General features: G+C 59.7%; 1 protein-coding gene across 8 annotated transcripts in view; it reads right to left on the bottom strand.

Moving 5' to 3' along the window:
- Positions 1-16,067: 16,067 nt before the first annotated feature.
- The window catches only part of ARHGEF10L (Rho guanine nucleotide exchange factor 10 like), a 154,007-nt gene continuing 144,430 nt past the window's right edge, over positions 16,068-25,644 (bottom strand). For all 8 annotated transcript variants that reach the window (XM_036025389.1, XM_028512200.2, XM_036025388.1 and 5 more), the window contains 3 exons: positions 24,814-24,988; positions 18,284-18,406; positions 16,068-17,136 (listed from right to left, as the gene is read on the bottom strand). In XM_036025389.1, the coding sequence (XP_035881282.1) occupies positions 16,607-17,136; positions 18,284-18,406; positions 24,814-24,988 (828 nt within the window). In that variant the 3' untranslated portion in view covers positions 16,068-16,606. The remainder of the gene's footprint in view (positions 17,137-18,283; positions 18,407-24,813; positions 24,989-25,644) is intronic.

Raw genomic sequence — 25,644 nt, 5'->3', positions numbered from 1 at the left:
TGGGCAGACTGTGTATGTTGTTATCCCTGTAGGATCAGGAAAGGCGGTATCGTATCCATCTGCTACACGTAAAGCCCAAGAATCATAGAGAATACACACTTGCCCCAAACCGCACAGCTGGTAACGGGCAGAGCCTGTAGGATCCCAGAGCCCATCCCCTGAATGTCGAGTCAGACTCACCCACGTCCCCTTCCCTTCTCACTCACGCGGTTCCTTTAAGAGGATCCGCCCAGGAAGCTCTCCCAGATGCATCAGAGAACAGCACGCAGCCCTGGCTGGGGTGGCTCAGTGGACTGAGCGCCGGCCTGCGAACGGAAAGGCCGCCAGTTCGATTCAACATGCTGGCCAGGGCCCCAGGCGGGGGTGTGCAAGAGGCAACCGATTGATGTTTCTCTCCCTCTCTGTCTTCCTCCTTTCCCCTTTCTCCAAAAGTTAAATAAGTAAAATCTTTTAAAAAGAAAGAAAGAACACAGCACACAGGTTCCGCAGCTTGGAGCTCACAGAGCCTCTGCCCCCTTCCCATCTCCGACACCATAACCCAAACCCGGCCCCACTCCCCAGAGGGCCCGGCCAGGGCTAGAGCTAAAGGTGGGGACCCCGTCTGCTCTTTGCACCCCTGATGGAGCCGGGATAAGAATAAGCCAAGCTGCCCCTTTACTGGCTGCGTCACCTGGGTCAAGGGACTTCCCCTATCCGAGCCTCAGTTTCCTCAGCTGTAAAAGGGGACTCATAACACGGGGCTGATGTAAAGCGCAGTGAGACAGTGAACAGAGGGAGCACACAGCAGGTTCTTAGAACCCCACCCCCACCCCCCGCTCAGACAGAAGGGCTGGGTACGGGGGTGGGAGAAGGCCGCATCACCCAGCACCACCGTGGAAAGATCTGGCCTCCGAGGCTCCCATGCAAAACCCATCCACTACTGGGAGACTTAAGAGGTGGCTCATTCGGTGATTCAACTGGCAAAGCGGGAGGTCAAGGTCAGGGGCCCAAGATTCAGCCACCGCAGAAGGGCACTGTCCCATGCACACCCCCGTGGGGGCTCAGCCCTTCCCAGGTGAAGGGTAGTTCATGGCAGCAGGAAGTGGGGAAGGAGGCCTGGTCCTGAACTTCTTTCTCTCCCTGATCAGCCCTGGGGGCTCTATCCATTTCAGCCCCCCCTCACTGCCAACACCCCTCCCGGTCCCCATGGGCTATAGGAGGAATGGTTGGGAGCAGGAATTTGGGGATTGGACTGCCTGGGTTCAAAGCCCGTCCTAACCATTGCCCACTGTGTGACCTTGGGTGAATGACTTCCCCCATCTGAGCCTGTTTCAACTACAAAGCAGGTGTTAAGTCAAATAAATGAGCTGATACATGGCGATCAGTTACAATATGGTCTCAGTAAATAGCAGTTATTTTGGGGGGTTCTAAGCAAGGCTCCTCTCAGAGTCCTCCTTCACACACCAGCCCCCACCCCCACCCCACAACCATTCCGGGGGTCTGTGCCGTCTTGGCTCCTGACATAAGGCAGAAGACGTAGAAGAAAGCAGGAGGCTATAAAAGCAAGGGTCCCCACCCCGGACCACTAAGGAACACCCGGGATACCCACAAGGGTATCAAAGAGGGCGAGAAGGCACTGTGGATGTGGTAGAACCCCCATCAAGGTATGGGGATCTAAGACAGAGAGGCAAGGAGACCCCAAGTTTCCTGCATCAACACAGAATGGGAGCAGGAGAAATGGCCGCCTGTGGGGTCCAGGCAGGTCCAGGCGGAGGGCCTGTGCTTGCTGTCTCCAGGTTCCTGCAGACAGCAGGACAAAACGTTCTCCACACGCAGAGAGACACGGGACCAGGAGCCTGTAGGGTCACAGGCAGGGGCTAAATGGAACAAGCACGAACAACCAGCCCTGACCAGCATGGCTCGTTGGTTGAGGGTCGTCCCACAAAGCGAAAGGTCACCGGTTCGATTCTCGGTCAGGGCACATGCCGAGGTTTCAGGCCAGGTGCCCAGCTGGGGGCGTGCAAGAGGCAACCGGTCCGTGAATCTCTCACATACCAATGTTTCTCTCCCTCTCTTTCTCCCTCCATTTCCCCCCTCTCAAAAAATAAATAGTCTTTTTAAAAAGGCCCTGGCTGGCGTAGCTCAGTGGATTGAGCATGGGCTGCGAACCAAAGCATCGCAGGTTCGATTCCCAGTCAGGGCACATGCTTGGGTTGCAGGCCATGACCCCCAGCAACCGCACATTGATGTCTCTCTCTCTCTCTCTTTCTCCCTCCCTTCCCTCTCTAAAAATAAATAAGTAAAATCTTGGGGGGGAGAAAAAGGACAAACGACCACGCGAGGCCGGGAACACCCCAGCCCTACACCGTTGTAGCTGGAGGGCTGAGATGTGTGCCAAAGACACCGGCCGGTAAAAACTGAGGTCACAGTGTTCCCAGAGGCCCCGGGGATAGCTTCATTGAACGGTCCCCAACTCCCATCACGTAAGAGGGATTCTGGGAAGTGAGATGGCGGGGAGTCAAGGCCCCTGACTGCTCAAAGCTCTTCACACAGTACAGAAGCACGCTCTCCCGGGAAGCTCGTGCCGATTTCTGCTCCGCCAGCCAAGGATGAAAACCTCTCTCCACGCTTCCCCGCATCGAGAAACATCACGCTGCCTACTTTTGCCCATTTGATGAGAAAAAAATTAGACTCTCACAGTTTCCACCTGCATTCTTTGGTTAGTGGAGCGAGATGCTACGCTGTGCTTTGGGGAAGTCAGTGTTAGGATTACGAGAACCTTGTTAAGCACGTGTGTGCGCACTGGATTTTTTAAATATTTTATTTATTTCTTTTTAGAGGGGGGAGGGGAGGGAGAAGGACAGGAAGAGAAACATTGATGTGAGAAATATCAATCGGTTGCCTCTCACACGCTCCCCAACCAGGAGACCAAACCCGCAAGCCAGGCACGTGCCCTGACCGGGAACTGAACCGGCGACCTTTCGCTTCGTGGGATGAAGCCCAAACAGCTGAGCCACACCGGTCGGGACTGTGCACAGAATATTTGATGTGAGACACCCGCAGTGGTGAGCCGGCTGTGCTCTCTGGAAAGCCCCCTCCCCACTCAGAGAGCACCCAGTGGGTGGCTACCCTGACCCTCAGCTGCCTCAGCCACTAAATGGGGAGAAGAACATCTGTCTTGTAGGACGGGAGTAGTGGATACTTGTTTGTAGTTTGCTTCCTTGGCATCCTCTTCTTCCTTCCCTTTCCCCTTCCCATTGCCCCAAGTTGCCTGGCCTTGTGATTTGGCCACGGGAGAGCTTGCCGGGATTAGACCAATCAGAGTCTCCCATTTCCCTGGCCACAGGGATTGGTTCAGGAATGGGCACATGACCCAAGTCTGGCCAATCACAGGCCAAATTCTAGGACATGGATTAAGCTGTTGGGTGAGGTGGACTCTCCTCGACTCATAGCTGTTATGGAGAAAGTTGCTGGCGGCAACCTGGAGGCAGGTGGGGCGGGCCTGCTATGAATGTCGCCACACTGAGGGAGCGGAGCCAAGAGATGGGGAAAGGGAAAATGCATATATCCATACCAATCAGGGCAAAGAGGTTGGAGCAATCCTTGCCTGAAGCAGGACTCAGCTCTTTTTTAGTTATGTAAACCAGAATTCCCTTTATTAAGCTTGTTTGACTTGGGCTTTCTGTCACCTGCAACCCTCATCTCAGTACTAAGATTACTAGTGTGGCGACAGTGCCTGGTGTGGCACATAGAGGGCGCTCAGGAGACCACAGCCTCGTGCGGGGCAGCACAGGGCAGAACCCTCCGCTCCAGCTCTGAGCTCTTCAGCGCAAGCCTCAGAGCAAGCAGCCGTACCTCTCTGAGGGGGATAACTCCTGCTTTCTCAAGCTTTTGTGAGAATTAAGATAAAATCCATGTGAAGCACGTTACAGTTCCCAGCCCATTATAAATACTCAACAAATTATCATTATTATTTATTCACTGCATTTTTCTTACCGATATTTCTATGGTTACCTCTCCCCCAGGCCTCCCAGTGAGCTCCTGGGGAGTAAGGGCTCGTGTTGCCTTGTCTGTCACAACAATCGGAGTCACCACTTCATTGTTGATTTCGTGTTACATTTTGTCTCCCTGAACCTGCCAGCAGCATCCCTGCGGGCAGGAGCGAGGACTCCCCTGGGCCCTGCAGAGGGCCGCTGGGTGAGCCACACGTCCCGAATCCCTCGTTGATACATAAGTGAATCCATCATAAGCCGTGTCTCGGAATCACATCACCCGCCAGGAGACCTTCGCCATGCTGCGCTCTGGACGGAGGAGGAAACCGAGGCCTGCCATACTGATGGGGCGGGCAAAGGCCCCCGGGCCACACTGGCAGGGTGCAGACCACAGCTGCCCTCAGCTCTGGCTCCAGGGCCCATGTTCTTTGCACAGGCCCAGAGTTGGCCTTCATGGGGCGAACACAGATCCCAGAGTGGACCGCACTGTGCTTGGAAAGAGCAAACGGCCAACAAGATTCATGGGGAGGGACCCAGGAATGTGGGAGGGGCTGAGGACAGAGGCCTCCTGGTCTGGCTCCTGGAAGGAGAGAGGCAGGTGAGGAGCTGTGGTCACTGCCTCCCCTGGAGACCGCTCGTTCAGAGGCAGTACGGGCCCCCTGCTCGCACGCAGGCTGGGGGCACACAGACAGGGCCACGGCTACCGGCCCAAAAAGGCCTGAAAGGACCTGGAAAGAACCTAAATGGGAGACCAGGAGGTTCCCTCCCCTCCTATGCCACAAACTAGGCATCACAACAGCTGCAGTGATACCGCAGGGACATTGGAGAAACTGAGGCTCAGAGGGTCCAGCAGCTCACCCAAGTCCCCGCAACTGGGCTGTCTCCCAGCACCAGGAGCATCCCCTGCAGTGTCCCTGGTCAGAACCCGGAGACTCGCTGAGAAGACAGGTACCCCTCCTCCCGCCCCTCCCTCACGGGTCCGGCCCAGGTCCCACGTCTGTCCCCAGGCCTAAGACAGGACACGCTGCCCCTCTGAAGGCTTCGGCAGGCCTGAGGGACTTGGGACCCCATCACATAGACACGGACACTGAGGCTCACAGAGGACCCCAGTGTGCCCCCGCTGACCGTCTGTCCCCACCTCCCTGGTGCCCCCCGGGTGACTGCCAGAGCCTGACCTTCCAAGGCAGACAGGAGGGGTAGCCCCCCTCCCCACCTGCCCACAGGGCCCAAGCGTCTGACAGGCCTGGAAAGGCCGGAGGAGCTTCCGCAGGCAGCTGAGCTTCTCAGGATGTGGGACCCCGAGGGGGAGACCAGACACTCTCTCGCCTTCTCAGAGGCCGGCTGATGGAGGCAGAGGTAACAATTTACAAGCACCTTGGGACAACGGGGAACCATTTCTGCAGACACCTCGTGCCTCTAAAAGCAGTTTAACTTTATTTCCTCCTTCCCCTCAGCCTTCCCCTCTGCAGACAGAGCTATCGACACAGCTGTTAACCCACGGCGGTCCCCCCTGCTCCTCCCGTCACCCCTGGCTCAGCCTGCTCAGCTCCCAGCCTGCGGGACCGCCCCCACAGCGCCTTCCTGTCCGTCTCTGGTCTCCGCATCCCAAACTGCAGGTGGCGGGAGCAGGTTGCTGGTGTCGGGATGGCGCCCAGCACTTCAGAAGCGCTCAGTCACATGGGTTTCACTCCTGAGGAAAAGCTCAGGGCCCCCACTGCACACCAGGCCCGCCCGTGGGCCCCTCCCCCTCCTCGTGGCCAGGGTCCAGGGACACCCTTGCTGCCCTTTGCCACCCATCAGCACAGACACCCTCCCCTGCCCACGCCGAGAACCACCTGCGCCGTGAATGTTCCGTGGACCACGTGGTCTTTCATGCCTGGGCCTTGGGCTGCTGCTAACAAGGTCGTAAAATTTCAAGGCAAATCAGGCTGGGATCCCAGGGCGGCCACGCGGACACCACAGCTGGAGCAGGCTTTCGTGGAGGGGCAGGAGGAGGCTCTGTGCGGCAATAAGCCTGGTGGAGACAGAACAGGCGATCCCGGCCTGGCCATTGGCTGCTTCTGTTCGTTTGGTCTGCAACCATCCAACCTGAAGTGACAGGAAGTTAGCAGCCCCGCGTCTAGGCCGTGCTCCACCAAAGGGGCTGGTATTCCGTCTCTTCTGCGGATGAACAAAGGGTCATAGTGTTGGGGCTTCAGCCCCATGTGAACTAGGGAGGGCTCCGCCCTCCTGGAGCTTGCGTTCTGGAGGGGAAGAAACCCGTCAGTCGAGGCAATTTGTAGGTGCTGATCAGCTCTACAGAAATAAGACTGGGGCAGAGCCCACTTTAGACTGCGGCATCACAATGGGAGGACATGCGTTAATACCCGCATGAGGAGGATGGCACTGGCCACAGGCTTTGCTGCTGACCACGGGCTGGCGGCTCCATCACAGGCCGTGCCCGCCTTCTCCCCCAGCAACCCCCGCTGCAGTCCGGGCAGCGGTTTGCCAATCAGATCCTCCTCATGCAACCTCAGCCAGGGGACTCTCTCACCCAGCTTCCCAACCCTGCACAACGCGGGTTAAGGGTGTGGGCTCTGAAGCCACGATCCTGGATTCAAGTCCCAGCTCTCCCACTTACTACTTGGGAGGACTGGGAAAGGCAGGGCCCAGCACACAGTAAGCCCGCCGTCAGGGCCAGTGATGGCTGCCGTGTGTGTCATTCCCACGCCCTCCTCACTATGACTGAGACGGCTCTACCATCAACTAAGCAGACCCAGCAGGGTGGGAATAGGGGCGAAGCAAAGGCAGGGGGGCTGCGGGATGCCCTGCTGCAAGAATCTGGCTGAGACAGGAAGAGAGGGCAGCCAGTCCCCTGGAGGCAGACGAAGCTGGGGTGCTGAGCGAGGGGCTGGGGTGCTGAGCAAGGGGCTGGGCAGCTGGGGAGGGGCCTCAAGGGCTCAAAAATCCGGACAAGAATGAACATGCAGCCAGCCAGGGGCTGTATGACCTCACCTAAGACATGGATGCCACGGAGGGACCCTGAGTGGCACCGTGGAGGCTTGAACCCGCCTGTTCAAAGTCACTGCAGTTCATGAGAAGGAGGAGGTGGCAGAGGAGAGCAGAGCCCGGGTCAGGCAGGCCTGGGGCAAGTCCTGGCTTCAGCCACCCCGGGGCCGTGTGAACCTGGGGCTCCTCCGTAAGCCTCAGTGGCGCCACTCGTACAATGGGGCCAACTCTAGAATCCGCCACCCAGGGCCACTGCAAGGACTGAAGGAGATGGTGCATGCAGTCCACTCACTCCGGGGAAGTTAAAAGAAACACAGGGAAAGGTCTCTGATAATAAGATTCAGTGATTCCAAGGCTCAAGACTTGGAGACTCTAAATACTTATGAGTTTAAGACTAAATCTCACTACAGTGTTGGCTCGGTGAGGGCAGGGAATTGGTCTGTTTTGTCCTTGTTGTACCCGCAGTCGCTGGCACCCAGGGCTGGGTGTACAGGGGAGTGACGTGTGTACATGTGTGATGGCGTGTGTGTGGGATGACTGAGTGACTAAATGAATGAATAAGTGAATTGTCAGGACTGACCACTCACTATCTGTGCGGTTGCCCAAACCAGAAACCAGGCTGCCGCCCCCAGCCCTCCGTCACCCCCCAGCCGTCACCCCTGGGCAGCTGCTCTCCCATCAGCCTCCCCTGTAGACAGCCCCTCGCTCACCTGGGGTGCTGCCACCGCCCCCCAGCTGGCCTCCTGGCCCACCCTCCCCTCCCATCTCCAAAGCCTCATTTGCAGGAAGAAATCAAGTTCACGAACCAAACTGGGGGCATTCTGCCTCGGGGCTGAGCCGCTCCTGGACACCACAGAAAGTCTTATCTGTGTCACGGAATTAATTACGAGGAACTCAGGCGCGGCAGGCTACAGCAACCTCCTTCCCAAGGAGCCCTGGAGGGCCGAGTGGGCACCGTGGCAAGCAGATGGATGGAGCGGTGGGCGCCGGTCACCCGCTGCGCTGGACCGTGGTGGAGCGGGCACCCGGCACAGTCAGGTCACCCACTCTGACGCCTCCTCCCCCTCCTCACCCCAGAACACGCAGAGCGCGGGTCCAGCCACTCCTGCCTCATCGAGCAGCAAGCGCAGAGCCCTGGGAAACGTCTTAATTAGGTGGCCACGCGGGCTCATGTAAATTAATTTGATAAACTAATGAAGTTCAGCAGAGCAAAGCTGACCACATTTGCGAGAACAGCTGCCCTGAGGCCTGAGCTCTACCCACTAGGAGCTGGTGCGGGGTGCGGAGGCTTGTGGACAGCGCCTCCCGGGGCCCACGGTCCCTGCCTTGTCCTGCCTGCCCCTCCACGCATCCGTCCTCTGGAGGCCAGAGGAACCAGGGGGTGCATCTAGTTCTAAGGGTCTCTGGAAACAAGCGGGGTTTCCATCCTGGCTTAGCCGTGGGAGTCAGGCCATGGGATCTCTGAGAGCCTCCGTTTCCACAGCTGTGAAATGGGCTCCACAGGCCTGCCCCCAGCACTGGTTAAATGAGATAATACACGGAAAGGATTTGGTGCTTGCCTGCAGTCTATAGTGGGTCCTCAGTAAACAATAGCAGCTGTTTGTGTTACTAAAATCAAGTAGTGGAAGTCCCCTCCCCTCACTGACCTTGCGTGTCCTTTCAGAAAATGGCTCTTTTGAATGAACCACTGGCTCCGGATTTCCAGGAGCTCGCCCTCGTTCTGGGCCTCCCATTCCCTCTGAGGCTCAAAGGACTAAAGCATTTGGCCAAGGTCACACAGCTACTGAGTGGTAGCTGTGAGACTCGAACCCAGTTCTTCTGACCCAAGAGCAAAGCTCCTCCCACCACAGCGGGTGCTGGGGAAGGGCAGCCGCACAGACCTGAGCCTGCAGATGAGTGGGCTGCGCCGGGGCCTGCACGCCATGTGAGATTCTGGTTTCCCTCCGATCCAGATTCCTCCCCATCCAGCCGGTCGCACGGGAGACTTAAGCAAGCTGAGGGTTCACCCTGCCATAGGCAGTGAGTGGAAAGGCTATTGAACCAAGAATCAGGTACAGCTTTGGGGCTCAGGTACAGAGATGGGGCTCAGGTACAGTTTTGCCACAACTCTCGTGCGGCACCTGCGCCCAGTCACACCCCTCTCTGAGCCTCCTTCCCCGTCTGCAAGCAGGAAGAAAAGCTTCTGACCACGGACACCTTTCTAACCCAATTCCTCCCACAGATTCTCCTCTGAGCCACCTGCTCTTCAGCTTGGGGGTGCCTGAACTGTCCCACCATGCACCCTGCAACCCCGCACAGGGTGACCCCTACAGGGGCTGAGCACGCCGGAGCTGCTGGCACCCTGCTACCTCTGAGAGCAGCCCCAGAGGACCAAGGACAGATGTCAAGCATTCCAGCAGCATCAGGGGATGACGGATCCCAAAAACGGAAGTTCTCCTCAGGACATAAAGTCCCCAAGCCGGTCACAGGACAGGCAGCAACTGACAGTGTGGAGCTTTTCTGTCCCTCGCTGTAAGCAAGAGAGAGGCCTTGGGTGTCCCATCAGCCAAACGTTAGATAACTGGTGTAACCCGGCACTAGCCCCTCCTTGGCAGTCTCCTCGGTGCTGTCCCACTTCGAGCCTGGGCTGCCAGCACCATGGGCCGGTGATTGTGATACTGGAAATGAAAGATCGGGTCAGAGTCCTCGGAGGTGCCATTAACTTGACCTAGAACTGGAAATGTTAATGGGATCCCCTTGCCTGGCCCTCCCGCCCCGCCCAGTCTCCGCCTCGCTCTACCCCAGAGCAGAGCGGCCTCACAGGGATGGGGTGGGCGGCCCTGCCAGCCGGCCTCTGCCCGGCTCCCTCCCTGCAAAAGCACCAGGGGCCACGGCCTCCGAAGGCGGTGGTGAGGTTCGGTGGGAGAACGGGGGAAGGTGCCCCTCCCCGGGGCCTCAGACGGAGCCAGGGTAGCTCTCCTTTCCCTGGAGAGCCGAGGCCTCAGAGCCAGCGCAGCCCCTGCTGTTTCTAAGTCTGATACGACACAGAAGTGGAGTCGGGACAATGTGCGCCCCATCAGTTCCAGCGGCAGAAACCAACTCAACCGGCTTAAGGGTGGGGGGAGCACTTATTGACTCATGAAACTGGGAAGTCCAGAGGGAGAGCTGGCCCAGAGGGGTCACCGCGCCCCCTCTTCTGTCCCTGCCTTAGCCTCCATTTCTGCCACTGTGGCTGGGACAGCTCCATACCGAGCTGACGGGGGGACAGGGTGGGGAACGTGACCACAGACAGCTGCCAGGTTTGCATCCTCCCAGTGAGGCCACCCCAGAAAAAAAAAACAGCTTCTTTCACCCAGCGTCAATATACACAGCCCAGGGAAGGGCCCTGATTGGTCCACCTTGGGTCACGTGGCCATCTCTGGGCTAATCACTGTTCTGATTGGCAACCCCACTGGGTAGGCCCATGAGGGAGCATCACAGAGGGTACTTTTACTGCTAGAAGAGGAGAAGGCATGGGGTCAAAGGCCACAAACCCCCCCAAACTTAGCCTCTCTCACGATTCTGTGGGGTAAGCAGGTTCGGTGAGGTAGTGAGGCTGGAGGAGACGTCGTCTGGATCTGTAGCCCTCTGGGGGCTTGACCAGGCAGCTGTGTCCAAGGCAGTGGGTGCGTGTGTGCCTGGGGCTGGGGTCCCCTCTCAGGCCCTCTCTGTCCCCACGCCTCCGTCCCTGTCGTCCCTCCAGCAGGGTGGCCGGACTTCTCACGTGGCAACTCAGAGCTCCCAAAAGCGTGAAAGCCCAGAACTGGCACAGTGTCACTCGAGTCATATCTCAATGTCAAAGGAGCTTCGAGACCAACTCTGAGCCAGAGGAATGGACACGAACGCCACTTCCCAACGAGCGGAGGTGACCAGGAATCCTCACCCCGGAAGGGCCGGGCCACCGGATGTCCGTTCATCCGTGAGCCAGCTCGAGAAGCACCCGCAGAGGCCCTGCTCAGGGCCAGGCTTGCGCCGGGGCTCCTCCTTCCCTCGAGGAAGCCACCCCCTGCGCCTCCCGGGGGTGGGGGGGGGGCTGGCCTGCCGCTGGGCTGTGTGTGTGTTGTCATGGAGACCAGCCCATGCCGGAGGCGTGGGCTCCTTCGTCATGAGGTAGTCGTGAAACACACAGGAAAAGAAGAGAGGGCCTTCCTCTGGGGTGAGAGGTGCTCAGGCACTCCGAGGGTTGGGGTTCTCCTCTCCCCGATCAAGGCAAAAAGGTCTGGACCCACACTGGCATGCGTTTGAGTCTGGGGCCCCCCAAAACTAGCCATGTGGTGTTGGATGGGTGTACTTCGGCTCTCTGAACCTCAGTTTTCTCATCTCTGAAGAGGAGTTAACAACCCACCTCATGGGCTCTCAGGAGGTGAAATGGACTATCGCGTGTCCAGAGCCCAGTCCAGGGCCTGGCACGTCGTAGATGCTGGAACATGAGGACCGTTGGAAGGGTCACCGCCACTCCTCCTGTCCTTACCTGTCCCAAGTCTGTGATAGGCCATCGATCGAGGACACCCTGCCCTGCGGTTTCATCTGTTGCTTTAGCTTCTTTGTAGCCAGTTGCCCAGAGCTCTCCTGCCCTACCCCCCCCCCCCCCCCGGTCCCGAGCAGCGCTGGGGAGAGCTGGGCCCAGAGCCCTTCCCTGGTCTAACCGTCCCATGGAGACCGCCAGCCCCTCTGAGTCCCTTCATCCCCGCGGGGAGGTCAGGCCAGCCGGGAGGGGTGAGCTCAACACACTTACTTCACTTCACACACATTAAGTTTGTGCCTCTTAAGCCTCACATCCAGTGAAACATGCAAATGGTGCAAATAGGTTCCTGATTTATGCAAAGCAGCATGAAAATGCATGTCCCTGCGTTTGCCGAAGCAAAAGGCCTGGTCACCTAATTCAGCAGAAATAACAGGGGGGAAAAGATCGTGTCTGTCCGTCAGAATTAGGTCCAGGCTGACAAGAACTCAGACCTTCTGGAGTGGAGCTGGGGACCCCCAGCCTCCCCAGGCCACAGCCCTCCAGTCCCTGGAACCAGGAGCCCACCAGCAGAGTCTTCTGGCTTCACAGTGGATCTCTCTTCCCTCCAGGTGGGGCCCGGAAGAGGGCTCTCCCCAGTCTCCCCGCTGGAGCCACGTGCTCACTGCCAGGCGGGCCACTTGTGAATGCCATCACTACTAAAAAGCACTAACGCTGAGTGAGCAGGCCCCGTGCTGAGCACTTTCCACACATGGGCTCCTTCACCCCCAGCTGCAGCATCTTACACCCCCTCACAGCCCCGGAAACTGAGGCAAGCAAGGGGAAGACCCCCCCCATCTGTGGGAGCCCCAAGCCAATATTCTCTTCCCTACATGTGGGGCCTTTGTGAACCTCCTCTTTCCAACCCTGGGTTGCCCATGAGGCTGGAGGCTCGGCTCCAGGAAGCCAGAGACAGTGTCTGCTTAGTTACTGCCCTGGCCCCTGAGCCCCACCCTGAACCTGGCACACAGCAGCCAGCAGCAGACACTTGTTGCTAAATGAATGAATGGATGAGTGAATGAATACTGAATGAATGAAAGAACAATGAATGAATGAAACCTACTCGGGAATATCACTTGCTCAACCACGAGTCTGTTTTCTGCAAACTTACACCATCGATTTTCTGGGCCCAGCCAGCGGCCCACGATGGGCTGTCTCTCTGTCACGATGGTGTTTATTTCACTTTGCCCTTATTTCCCAAAATGCTCGGTGGGTGATGCTGCCACGTGTGGGTCCTAAGCCAGCAGGACTGTTAGGGGCTCCTGCACAAACTGCTGGGTGCGCCGAGCTGGCCAGAGTGGAGGAGCTACACCTCTCTGAAGGAGGGGCTCGGGGCTTCGAGGCATGCCTGGGCGTTTAACACTCTACTGGGAGCGTCTCAAGTACTGACACCAGGCAGGGATCCTGCATGAGATGATAATCAAGTTAATGAGGGCTCACTACGGGCCAGGAGCTGCTCCGAGTATTTAACATAAATTACCTCATTTCATCCCTGAAACATCCTAGGTGGTCAATGCTGTGAATATCCCCAAGTTCTAGCAGAGGAGACCGATGGTGACGGTTTGCAAACACCCTGCGGTTGGTATTGGCGTTCGGGCACCTGTCTTCACACAGGCTCCTTGGGTGGCAGAGTGGAGGGGGCGGGGCCAGGACACAGGCCAGGGATGGGGCAGCAGGATTGTGTGACCCCACAGCCCCGGATTCTTCTTCTGTGCTGTGTGACACTGGGCAAGTGACTTCACCTCCCTGAGCCTCAGTTTCCTCCCCTGTAAGGGAGGGATCAAAACAGAACCTCCTCCAGGGGTGGTTGTGACAATTCACTGCGGTCAGGGGCATAAGGCACTGAACACGGTCCCTGGGCCCGACAGGACCTCAGCACATGGGGACTAGTACTGGGCAAGACTCGGGTTCACAGAGGGGCTCGCACCTGTGCATCCCCTTCACGCCGGCGCCGAACCTCACGCCCGCATCTCCCGACTCAAGGCCCAGGCGCCCTCCCCACCCTACAGCCCGCCCCTCGGCCCATCTGGCGGGCAGGCTGGCTTCCCGAGCTCGCGCCTGGGACACCTGTAGGAACCCGCTCCCCACAGAGGGGGAGCCAGCTGCCTGCCTCGAGGAGGGAGTTCATCCTACCGGCCTTCTCAGCAGGAAACGTCTGTGGTTTCTGTTGATAGGAAAAGATGACAAGGAATAGCTCGGGTAATTATATTAATTTTCCTCAATTTACACCTTCTTGCTATTTGACGGTTCCCGGGAAAGTGCAAATGAGGAGCTTAGGCAGTTCAGCAGCGCCGTAATTAGGTCCGCATTGTTAAAAAGTTTCTGCTGTGTGTCTTGTTATGAAGTCTCGTCACGGCCGAGGGTCCCGTCTCCCTGTGAGACTGGGAGCACCTGGAGGCCAAGGACGCATCTTCTGCTCCAGCCCGGAGGCCTCCACCCTCTGGTTGGAGACTCCCCCAGCAGACTACAGTCTTCTCCATGCAGAAATGTACCTTCCCCATCCACCTGGAAAGCCCCTGAGAGTTAGGCTAGGCCACCCCCAGCAGACTTGGGTCCTTAGGGACAGACCCATGTCTCCCCCCTCAGACTAGCGGCTTCCGCAGCCAACTAGGCGAGAGGGGCTCCGAGTCCTCCGTCAGACCGGGAGCTCCCTGAGACCAGCAAGGACCTCTCCCCCTGACCCCAGACCAGGAAGGTTCCGGGTCGGTGGCTCTGCCTCCCCGTCAGACTGCTAGGGTCAGTGTTGCTAACATCCACCCCCATGGTCAGCGGCTGAAGCTCGTCCATAGCAACTGTGCGAGGCATCCCAGTCCCTGCTTTAGAGGTGAGGAAACCGGGGCTGGGAGCCACACAGCAGGTGCTCGGTGGAGCCGGGCCTGCACGCAGGCCTGCCGGGTCCTGGACTCGCTCGTTGTCCCAAGCGGCCTCTACTCACTGTCCTTGTTCTAGGGGAAGTCTTGACGGATTGACAGTTGATGAACAGGGTAAAAGCACCCCCTGGGAGCCACACCCAGGCAGGGCGTTTGGTGACAAACCTGAGCACACAGCTCTTTGTCCCACTTGTACGTGGTTGGGCAGGACACTCCTCTCCCATGGGAAGTGGCAGGACAGAAGGGAGTCTCCCTTTGACATAAAATGGAAACTGAGGCCCAGAGCAGACGGGCTCCAGTGGAAGGGAACATGGCTGGTCAATGCCCATGGCCACGGTTCCTCCATGCACGGCTCCCTGACCCCGCCAGGGACCCACACGGGACAACGTGCCTTCTGGCAATAAAGCCAACCACTACGCAGCCCACCTCTGCATGGGCCGCCCCCTCTGAGGTGCACCCCCTTCCTCTGCACGCCCTCCCCCTCCGCCAAGCCCACAGCTGTGCCTGCCCTGCCCTCTAACCATGTACTTCCTGGGGGCGGGGGTGACCCCACTACCTCACTCGCCTCTGAAGCCCCAGCAGTGAACACGGTGCCTGAGAAGGCTGAGAGGTTTCCAGAAGATGGGAATGCGTGACCATTGGTGGGTGCGATCCCACCAGGCGGTCAGGACCCGGCTGAAACGTCCTCTCCACAGCGGCTCTTCTCGCTGGGCTCCCACCCGAGTGTCTCTGAACTTGGAGGCTGTACCCAGATAAGAGGTTTGCCCCCCATCTCCCCAGAGCCCTGCTTCCCTCCTCCCCGCACCCCGGCGCTGCTGCCGTTGGTGAGTGCGGAAAGGGGAACAGACGGATGGGTGGGTGGACAGACACGCAGACAGACGGCAGAGAGGTGGGTGAGTGGGAAGGTGGGGAAAACACTTCCCTTTTGGGTGGTGGGTTGGGGTTTTGTTTGTTTTGTGTGTTTTTTTTTAAATTCCCATGCCGGCAGCTCTAGCGATAGGACGGAGACTGAGCCAGACCAGGGGAGCCAGGGTCCTGGGGCAGCCCCGCCTGCCAAGCCCCACCGCAGCCCAGGCCCTGCCCCCACCACCCAGACCTCACCCCACCCTCCCGCAGACCAGGGCCCTCAGCCCCCTCCCGGCCGGGCTCTGTGCCCACAGCAACAGCCCCAGGCCCCAGCTTCCACCGGGGGGAAAGCCCTCAGCTTCCTGCTCTCCCAGGCTGGCGAAGCCAAGTCCACCCACCTTCTCATCACTCCGGTGCTGGTGGGCCAGCCTTTATTTTTCCCCCAAAAAAATACTGAGAAAAGAAGCTCCCAAGAGCCCCTTGTTGAGCAGAAGGGAACTTTCCAGGATGACGGAAACAGTCACCTCCGTGTTGTCCCATACAGTGGCCCTCGCCGTGTGGGGCTCTCCCAGCCACCCTGGGGGGGGGGTCCCAGTTTCACGGGACCGGGAAACTGAACTTGTCATTTCACTTCATTTTAATTCATTAGTTTTAAAAAGTAAACAGCCACGGGTGACCGGTGACGACCACATCACACAGCACAGTGCTGGGGCCCCGTTCTCACCGCAGGGCCCTCCTGGTGCCTGGCTCGGTCTTGCCTGCAGAGGGCAGTGTCGCTCCTGCCTCAGGGCCACCCCCAGCGGTGACGGTAGCGCCCCAGGTCCCGCCCATCACATCCCACCAAAAAAAAAGCCCCTCCGTCCAAGAGCCACATTATCCTCGCCCTTTATTCCAGCATCCCCCGCAGCTCCAATATGTACAGACTTTATTTATACAGAGATAATATACACCATATATACGTATTTATATATATTCACACACCAGCCCGCACGCTCTCCCCCGGGAGGGGCGCGTGGCTGCCTCGGGGCCCCGCTCGGCCCAGGCAGGAGGCGCGGGGCTTGCCAGGCAGTTGTGAGGTTTTGCGTTTTGTTTTCAAAAAGGCCATTTCCTCCAGGGGAGTCTTTCCTCTCCACCAACCTAGACCCCTTCCCCAAACACTCTAAAAACATTTTTTTTCCCCTAAAAAAGAAGAGGTTTTTCTCTGCTCTGCCAAGACAGCTACTGGAGACCCAGGGCCGTCCTCGTGGCCCCGTGTGGGTCCCTGGAAGGTGACTGACTCCACCTGCACTCCCTGGGGGACCCTGGACGGCCGAAGAGCCCCGGAGGGCGGACAGCCGATGGCCCGAGAGCCTGAGAGCCCAGCGTGGCTGCAGCCATGCCCCTGGGTAGGGGGCCGTGCTCCTGGGTGGGGGCTATAGCGTCAAGGGCACCTGCCAGATGAGGAGGGTGCTGTCCGTCTCCCCGCACGGGGCCGGCCTCCCGCCCACGCCCGAGGCGCTGCCGAAGTTCCGGTAGCCCTGGCCGCCCGAGATGATGGCCACGGAGCAGATCTCCTTGCGATGGGCATCGCGGGCGCAGGGCCGGCTGCGCACCCACACGTCGGGGTCGTCGGCCATCTCGTAGATGGAGCCGTCCTCCTCGCTGTGCTCCAGGGCCGAGCCGTCGGCGGGCGCGGGCTCCCGCACAGAGAGCAGCGGGCCGGGGAGGTGGGCCGTGGAGCGCAGGCGGTACTGCAGGAGGACGCCTTTCTTGCGGGTCAGCTCTCGGCCCACGTGGCTCGGGGGCGCGGGCGCTGGCTCGGGGGCCTGCCCGTCCGGCTTGTCCTCCAGGCCCTCGGCCTCTTCCTGGTCACTCCGCAGGATGTCCAGGGCCAAGATGCTGGTAGCCACAGCCAGGAAGGTCACGGGCCCACAGTGACCGTTGAGGGAGACCATGCCTTTCCCTGCAGGAACGGGGGAAGGGAGAAGGGGCCCGAAGGTCCAGAGCTTTACATGAGGCACACACTCATCTCTGGGAGAACTTTCTGGTGGTGGGTTTGCTTGTTTGTTTGTTTGTTTGTTTTTGGTAACTGCAATCTACATTGGAACCTTGCCAGAGAGCCCCAGATCTGGGGTGGGGCTCTCCCAAATGTTCCAGGGCCTCTTCCCCTGCAGTGGGGGGACAGGAGTGACCTCACAGACCACCCCGGGGAAAGCTCAGGGTGAAAGCAAGCACCTGCAGCTCCCTGCCTTCCCCAAGCCATTGCCTCCGCCCAGAGTCCCTTTGCCGCCCACGTGATTCGGTGACCCGTCCTTGGAAGCCCGGCTCCAGCTCCCCCACAGCACATCCCTCTGGAATTCTCCCCTGGAGAGCTGACCGCTCCTGCCTCTGAGCCGCCGTCCCCAGGCCGCCCGCCTTAGCACCTGCCACCCTGGACTACAGCTGCCCTCAGCAGACGGCCACACTGTGGGGGCAGGGGCTCTGCCTAGTACAGGCCCTCGACCCCAGGACCCAGCCTGGGAAGGACAGCACAACCTAGCTGATGAGAGCGGGACATCCCGGAAGTGAGAAAGGGAGACTTCTTTAGCAGAGAGCTCAAGATCTGGCCAGCGCTGGCCTACCGTCAGGGCTCCTCCCCCACTCACCCCTGCTCTCCTAGTTGTCACTCTCTGAGAAGAAGCAGAGACAGGCCCAGGGCCCTGGGGTCCTCCCGACCCCGCCCTCACTCGCCTGGGCCCCAGTGCCACGGGCCAGACCAGACCCACCCCCAACCCGTGCACACACGTCTGCACACGGCCCCCACCCCAAGGGCCCCCAGGCATGTCTGCCTCTGGAGCCCGGACACTCTGCAGCTGCTGGGGGGGGAGGGGAGCAGGAGGGGCCTGGCAGAGTCTCTGCCATCAACCAATCAGGTATCTCAGCCTTTCCTCAAATCATCCAGCCAATACGCATTGCTGTGCCCATTGGCCAGGCCAGGAAATGGCCACTCAGAAAGGAGGCGGGAGACTGTGGGAAATAGCCCTGACACATCTGGGCCTGATTCAACTATACCACCCACCCTCAGCCCCACCCCCAGCCCCGCCCTCTGCAGCGGACTCCCAGAACCTCACCTGTGATCTTGGGGATGCCTTCCAGCCGAGGTACGGGCAGCAGGACAATGACACCCTGGTCAGTGCCCACCCAGAGCAGGCCCTGGCAGATCAGGAGACTGGTGACACACAGGTGCTTCTGGCCTGCAGAGAGAGAGGCCAGTGTGAGCAGCACACCATCCCAGGGACAGCAGTGGGTTCCAGGCCACCCCAAACTGAAGAAATGGTACAGTCCAGGCTCTGCCCGTGAGACGAGGAGAAGCTGCACGGGGTGTGGTTCAGGCCCGGGGCTTGGGAGGCTGACCCAGCTGGAGGTCCAGCCCCTGGATCCTCGAGCCAGCGCTCCCCTCACCCAGCCTCGGTTTCCCTCCATGTAACTTGGGGCTGTGGCAAGGATTCAGCGGGGCAACGACACAGGGCACAGTGCTGGCCCCTGTCTGCTCCTGCACAGAGGGGCTGGGTCCTCTGGCACAAAGGGCAGACCTGGGAGGCCCACATCAGGGCCACAACCAGCCACCTGGGCAGTAAGGCCAGGGAGGCCGGGAAGGTGCGGGTTTGAGGGCGGGTTTAAGGGCGGGGAGGATGCTGGTACAGGTGGGATGCATGGAGAGGGGCCAGGGTAGATCCAAGAAGCTGGAGAAATCAGCCAACTGTCACAGCCCCTGAATTTCCAGCCAGGGCTTGACAATTTGCCGAGGTGGGCCCTTCCCCCGGGGAGGCCTCAGCGTGCCCTGCAGTCCCCGGGCCCGAGAGCGAAATGGACAGCTCCGTGCCAGGAACGAGCATGTTTTTGATGTCGGCCCAGATTATTCTCGTGGGCTACCCCTGGGTGCTGCCTCTCCACCACAGCAGAATGCGATGGCAGGGAGGGTCGCACCGCCCTTGCCCGGGAGGAAGAACAGCGCGGGCTACGCGGCAGCGGCCAGAGCATCAGACCCAGCTCTGCCACCTCCTGGCTCCGTGACCCAGGGCCGGTCCCTACACCTCCCTGCGCCACGGTGTCCTCGTTTGCCAGAGCGGACGACGAGGACACTCTCGGCCTTCCGTGGCCTTGCCCTGAGGATGGAATGAGTCGATGAATGTCAGTCCCTGGAGCCAGGGCCGGGCACCTGGTGTGCACAGGCGGGCGCTGTGTCCCTCTGTCATCGCTGCTCCATTGCAGTTCCAGTCGGTGAGAGCGGGCGCGAGCGAGAGGCTGGGGACAGACCCCCGCCTTCGCAGAGGGCTGTCTTCTCGCTCGCTTCTCGCCTGGATCCTTCCGCCCCGCCGAGAGGGGCTCACTCTCCCCTCGAAGGAAATTCCAACTCCTGCCACGTATCCCGGCAATAACAACACCACGTGATGTGGAAATGACGCTGAGAGCCTCGGTCCCCATCCTGGGTGGCCTCAGGGCCACAGGAGGGCTGGCCACCCAGGGCCAACCCCGAGAGGTGAGGCCTCCCACCTGCGCTTCCAGCAAGTCCCCAGGCGGCACCGATGTGGCCGGTCCAGGACCGCACATTGAGAAAAACCCTGCTTCGGAGTGTCGGCAGCGGCCCTGAGCTCGCGCTGCTTTGAGACCCGAGCAGAAGCACAGGAGACAGCATGTGCAAAGGCCCTGTGACAGGAATGAGCTCAGCCAGTGGGTGGAGCCGACGGAAGCCAGGGCAGCCTGGGGAACGAGGGCAAGCTCGAGGGGACAGAGGGAGGCCAGGAGGGCGGACGGGTCAGGGGAAGGGCTGTGACTGTTCATTCTGAGCATGACAAGAAGCTACCGGAAGGTCTAAGCAGGCAAGGGAGAGACTTATTTTGGAGGAGCCTTTTAGCAGTGTGACGGGGGAGGGGGACAGGGCGAGGTGGGGGCGGCCAGGAGGCAGGGGTGGCAAGGAGAAAATGAGAGGCCAGCGGGTTCAAGGTCTGTTCTGAAGCAGAACGACGGGCCCGTTGCAGACCAGAGCAGGAGGAGAGAAAAGGAGAGGAACCAAGGACGACTCTGAGGGTTTTGCCTCCAGCAGCCGGGGACACGGCAGTGCCATTGACTGAGATGGGGGCGGCACAGGCTTGGGGTGGAAGGCCAAGTTCGCTACCAGACGTGTCGTGTGAGAGGCACAGCCGACCGCCAAGCGGAGCTGTCAGCAGGCAGCAGATGCATGAGTCTGGAGACACGATGCGAACTCAGAAAGTCATGTTCCTAGTGTTGATTCCACGGAGAAACGCAAACCACATGGGGGGAAAAAGCCAGTTCGTCACTCGACAACGGACTGTTTCACAAGCAGCGGCAGCGGCAGGCGGTGGAGCCGGGACTCTGCCCCACACCTGCATTGCTCCCAACCACTGGGACACCCCCGCCCCCGGCACACGGTGGCCCTGCCGGCCCTCAGGGAACCACAGCAAGCAGCTCAGGCCACGAGCTCCCTCTCGTCTCCTGCTGTCCTCCCTCCTGGCCCCGGCCAAGGTCTACACCTGCCCTCTCCTGCCCTTTGCTTCAAGACTGTTTGCCGTCACATGGAAGCTTCGAGAGGGCAGGCACTCGTCCGTGTGCTCAGAGTCACACCCCAGCTCCCCGGCAGACACTCAAACAGGATCTGTGAGCGAAGGAGCGAGCGGACGAAGGCAGAACGTGAAAAAGGACATGGGCGTGGACGTCACTTACTAACCGTTTGAATTAATAAGTCACTTTCACTGATCGATGGATATTACAAATCTACCTTGCTCCGTTTTATGATTATTAGAATATATACAGTATAGACGAGATAGAAGATATATACACAGTTGAGCACAGCTCTTAGCCCTCGTATACAATCAATAAATGGAGGCTATTAGGGTAACAGCTGTAATTATTAAAAGGACCTAGACTCTAATGTCTTAAGACCGGCTCCACCAGAGCCATAAACCCGCAACAACAATCAAGGCAAGGGAGGGAACAGCGGCAAATTCTTCATCTCGATCGCCTCACCCACTTTTCCAGAGCCCCGGGGGACCCTGCAGACTGGGAGGAGACCACTTTCCGATGCCCCTGCATCCCTGCACCCCCGGCCCCTCCACCGCTGGCCGAGCAAACCCCTGCAAGCGAGAGGCAGGCAGCAAACGACCCCGAAAGAGATGCCGGGACTGAGAAATGGCTTCGTCGTCGTCAGACCTCATTCCCGGACCCTCCCTCCTCCCGCCTCCGCCCAGAGGAACGGAGCGAGGCTCTTCGCAAACAGTCCGAGAGAAGGGGAAAAAAATTCTAATGGTGGATAAATATTTTATCACAGAGACTTAATGCGGCAGTGTTCAACCCACCCAAGCCATCTATCTGGAGATACACAACTTTAAAAAGCTCAGGCTCTCGGAGAACATTTTATTAATGACCTGTCTAGTTAAGAGGAGGCGGGAGTTCAGGTTCAAAAACGCATTAATACCAGCCGGGGCACACGCGTGGGAGACAGGGGTCGGGGGAAGGGAGCGCGATAAATTTTTAACGTTCCCTTAAAAAAAAAAAAAAAACAACCCACGTTTAAAGGAGGAACAAATTTTTACTAATTATGCAATTATTTCATTCGCTGGCGTGGGGGAAGAAAAATACTCCAAAGCCTTTTTTAAATATTTCCAATCAAGAATTCAAGGGCTCTGCCCTGCTGTTCTACAGCTGAGGCACAAGGTTGGTGGGGGGGGGTTTGAGGGCACCCTCTGCCCGAGGCTAGCCCCGGCCCGGCTCCCCCTCCCCCGAGCTCGGGGGTGGAGGGGCCCTAGCTCCCTGGTGTTGCTGACTGGGGACAGTCAGGCCTGGGGGGGAGGCCCAGGGTGGTAAGTCCTGGGCCCGGCCCCCCTGACCCCCCGGGAAGCCCTGCACTCAGACCCCAGCCTCTGCCCCGGAAGCGCCCGGGGCCAGCCCCAAAGAGCCCCAGCGAGCAGAGGGGCGGCTTCTGCCTGCGCTGCTGTAGCTGACTCAGAGGGCAGGGGCTGAGCAAGGAGCTCCTCCGGAGATGCGTGGCTGGAAAGGGCCCGTGTGACGAGGGGCGGGAACGGCCAAGGAGACACGATGGCAGTGCACACAGTGCCGGCGGGACCGGAGACGCACTCGAGCCAGGAACCGCTCCGCTTCAGGCCCACACCGCCCTGAGAGGCAGGGACCGGGGACGAGAGAGGTCCCCCACTTGCTCCCAGTCACGGGGCTGGACGGCGGCACAGCCAGATCCCCAGCGGGGCTGCCCCTTCCAGGCCCTGGTCTGCCCTACACGGCCCAGCCGGGCCCTGACTCGAACCTCGGCCCCTTGTCATACAGAGGGGGAAACTGAGGCCCAGGGAGGGGACGCTGCACGGTACGTGTGTGAGAGAGTGCGACGATTCACGTGCTGGCTCCAGCCTCACCGGCAGCGGGACCGCAGGCCGCTGAACCTGCTGGGCCTCAGTTTACCTGGCCCGGAAATAACCATCACGCGGATGAATGAACGCTCTTCCCCCTGAAAGGGGGGCTGCACAGAGCCAGTCGGTCGGGGGCGTGAAGGCATGTGCGAACAAATGCAGCGAAGCAGCGCCGGGCTGGGGGGAGCTGCGGTCTCTCCGCCTGCCCCCGGGGCTGTCCGCACACCCGGCCGCTGGCCGCGGGGCAGCCGTGACCCTTCCTCTCCCTCCCCCCTCCCCCACAGATGAGACCGCGGCCAGAAAGGCCCATAAGGTTCCCCGTGTCTCTCCTTGAGCCACTAACTTGGAATAATTTAGCTATCAGCGTGAACGTGGGACTATTTTTGTGATGTAGAGACACATTTATCGTAGTTAAAATGGATTTGCTTTGTATAATGGCTGAATCCTATGAAATACAATAAAACTAAAGCTGCAAAAAAGAAAAAGAAAGAAAGAAAAGACCCATAACGCAGGTCCCACAGGCCCCGGCCACTCCCCGGGGCACATGTTAGGGAGGTATTTCTTCTCCCGGTGTACCTACCACACCCAACACCTGGGCAAGGTGTCTTCCCACGCCTGGTGGCATCTACCTGGAGCCAGGACCACCTCAGGTCCCCCGGAGGGACCAGCGGCTCCGGGAGGCCAACAGGCCTGCCCCAGACCCAGCAGTGGCCCAGCCAGGACTCTGGCCACCTCTGAAGTCCTCCCTTCCCCCTTGACTCACAGTGGGACTCTGAGGTGAGTCTGACCTTCTGTGACCCCCAGTCCGGCCTCGGGCTGGCTGCGTGACCCCAGATCAGCCTCCTGACCCGGCCGAACAAACATCGGCATCTGCACCTGCACAGTGGGGCCAAGCCCCACCTGGCAGGGTTAAGGTGAAATGAGGTCCTGCAGGCAAAGTGCTTGGGACCCAGCTCACCGTGGGGCTCACGGCAGGGTGGTAGGTGCCCTGTAGCATTGCCACTTGTTGACCTTGCGGTTAGTAATCACCAGACCCTGTGGCCACAAGCCCAGACTCCGGGACAGTCCTGACCAGCCGGGAGGGAGCAGGAGCCAGGGTGACTTCCAGGCACCCCATCTGGAGTTAGGGACCAGGCCTCTGGGGTAAGACAGAGGCCCCACGGCCCCCCAAGTGCTGGCTAGCGTGCCTGCCCTTGACCCAGCCACACAGCCCAGGGAGGCCAGTCCCCTGGCTGGGCCCACAGTGTCCCCGGCCCCGGGGCCCTTCAGCTCCCCCAGCTGCTGCCACCAGCCCAGCCTGCGGTGCTTACACAAGACAGAACTTCTCTGTCCTCCTAAACCAGCCGGGGGTCAGTCTGTCTGTCTTTCTGGTGGAAGATGGGCGAAGCAGGGAGGCAAGGCCAGCTGATGCCCACTGGCTCCAGGGACTGCTCTGAGGCCAGCTGGGGACAGGAGGGGGCCTTGAGCAGGTGTCCACCCTGGCTGCCTCCACACCACCTGCAGGGCTCTGGGCAGCGGCGCGGGCAGCAGACGGGAAGGGGGACACCCGGGGTCAGTTCCACCGAGGCCTCAGACAGACACAGGGCAGGGGCGGGGTGTCAGGTGAGCCCCCACCTGATCTTCTCTGCCGCGTCTCACAAACAGCTATGCAGGAGGCAGCACAGGCCCCACGGGGAAGCCGTCCAAACCCTTGGACCTCCCCCGCCCTCCGAACCCCAGCTAATGAACTGAAAGGGACAGTTGCCTTTCTTAGAAAAACCTCTAAGTAAGAGCCCCTTGCTTGGCCTTCTCTCTTTCCCTTCACCTCATCCTGAAGGTGACGAGGCAGACCTGGGTTTTTTTGTCAACCTGAGGAGTGGCAGGTGGAGACGGGCCTGGGCTCCCACCCAGATGGGGCTTTCCGGCGGCTGCGTGACTGGGGAAAGCCCACGGGGCTCGGGGCCTCACTTCCCGGGAGCCCGAGCCCACTGAGCTGCAGGGCAAGCGGGGCGCGCAGTGACGGCGAGAAGGGCTTTGAAATGACAGGCCTAGGGTTGATTTCTAGACCCACTGCTCTCCCCCCAGAGGCCCAGCTTTCAAGGCCGACCCAAGGCTGCCGCCAGGGTCAAGGACATGAGCCGGATAGGACGCACCTCCGCCCGGCCGTGGCAAGCACTCCACAAATGCCAGCTGCCTCCCCCCGCAGGCCCAGGGCAGCCGGGACAGCGCCCCCGCAGCCGCCTCACCTGGCAGGAGGAAGGTGGTCCTGGTGGCGATGTTGATCTCCTGCAGGTGCTCCAGCGTCTCCGTGTGGAAGAGGCGGATGGAGGAGCCGGAGGAGAAGGCCATCCAGACGCCGCTGCCCGCCTTCACCATGTGCGTCACGCTCACGGCCTCATCCTGGTGCGCCTCGAAGCTTTGCTGCAACACAGGGCAGGGGGTGTTGGTGTCGGTGCTGGGCCGGGCCCGCCAAGCACCTGGCGGCCACGCCGGGACGAGTCGAGGCCAGAAGGAAACCGCAGAAGCCCCGCGGTGCATGTCGGTGACTGTGTAACCGGCAGGGGCATCCTGGTGTGTCGAGTCTGCCAATTCCCGTGGTGTAAACACCGCTAACCGGGCCGACCTCAGGCTACCCGCACGGCAGCCCTGAACAAGGAGCACAGAGAGACGCACGCACTCAAGGCTCGTGGGAGTGGATAGGACTGGGCTCCGGCACGCCTCCGGGACGGGGGGAAGGTGGAGCGGAAAGTCAGTGGGAGAAGTAGCCGCCCATGCGTTACGGGAAGTGCAGAGGCAGCCAACATAGCTGTTGGGAAGGAAGGCGGGTGCTGTGAGCCAGACCCCCCTCTTTCACCGCAGGAGACACCCCCGAACGTCTGAAATGGACAACCCAGGAGCCAGCGATCAGACACGTTCGAGTCCCGAGGAGAAGTGCCAGCGAGTTAAAAACAGAAGCAGGTGGAAAGTATTTTCTCCCAGGAAGTGGGACCGGAGAGGAACCAATCTATGCTATTTGATTTTTTAAGTAGGTGTATGTATAATTTTGATCTTTAAAAAAAAGAAACCCTTTTTTTAAA

This window comes from Phyllostomus discolor, chromosome 5 (genome assembly GCF_004126475.2).
Source record: "Phyllostomus discolor isolate MPI-MPIP mPhyDis1 chromosome 5, mPhyDis1.pri.v3, whole genome shotgun sequence".
NCBI lineage: Eukaryota > Metazoa > Chordata > Mammalia > Chiroptera > Phyllostomidae > Phyllostomus > Phyllostomus discolor.
Note: the sequence above shows the minus strand (reverse complement) of the source record. Positions and strands in the feature narration are given on the sequence as shown.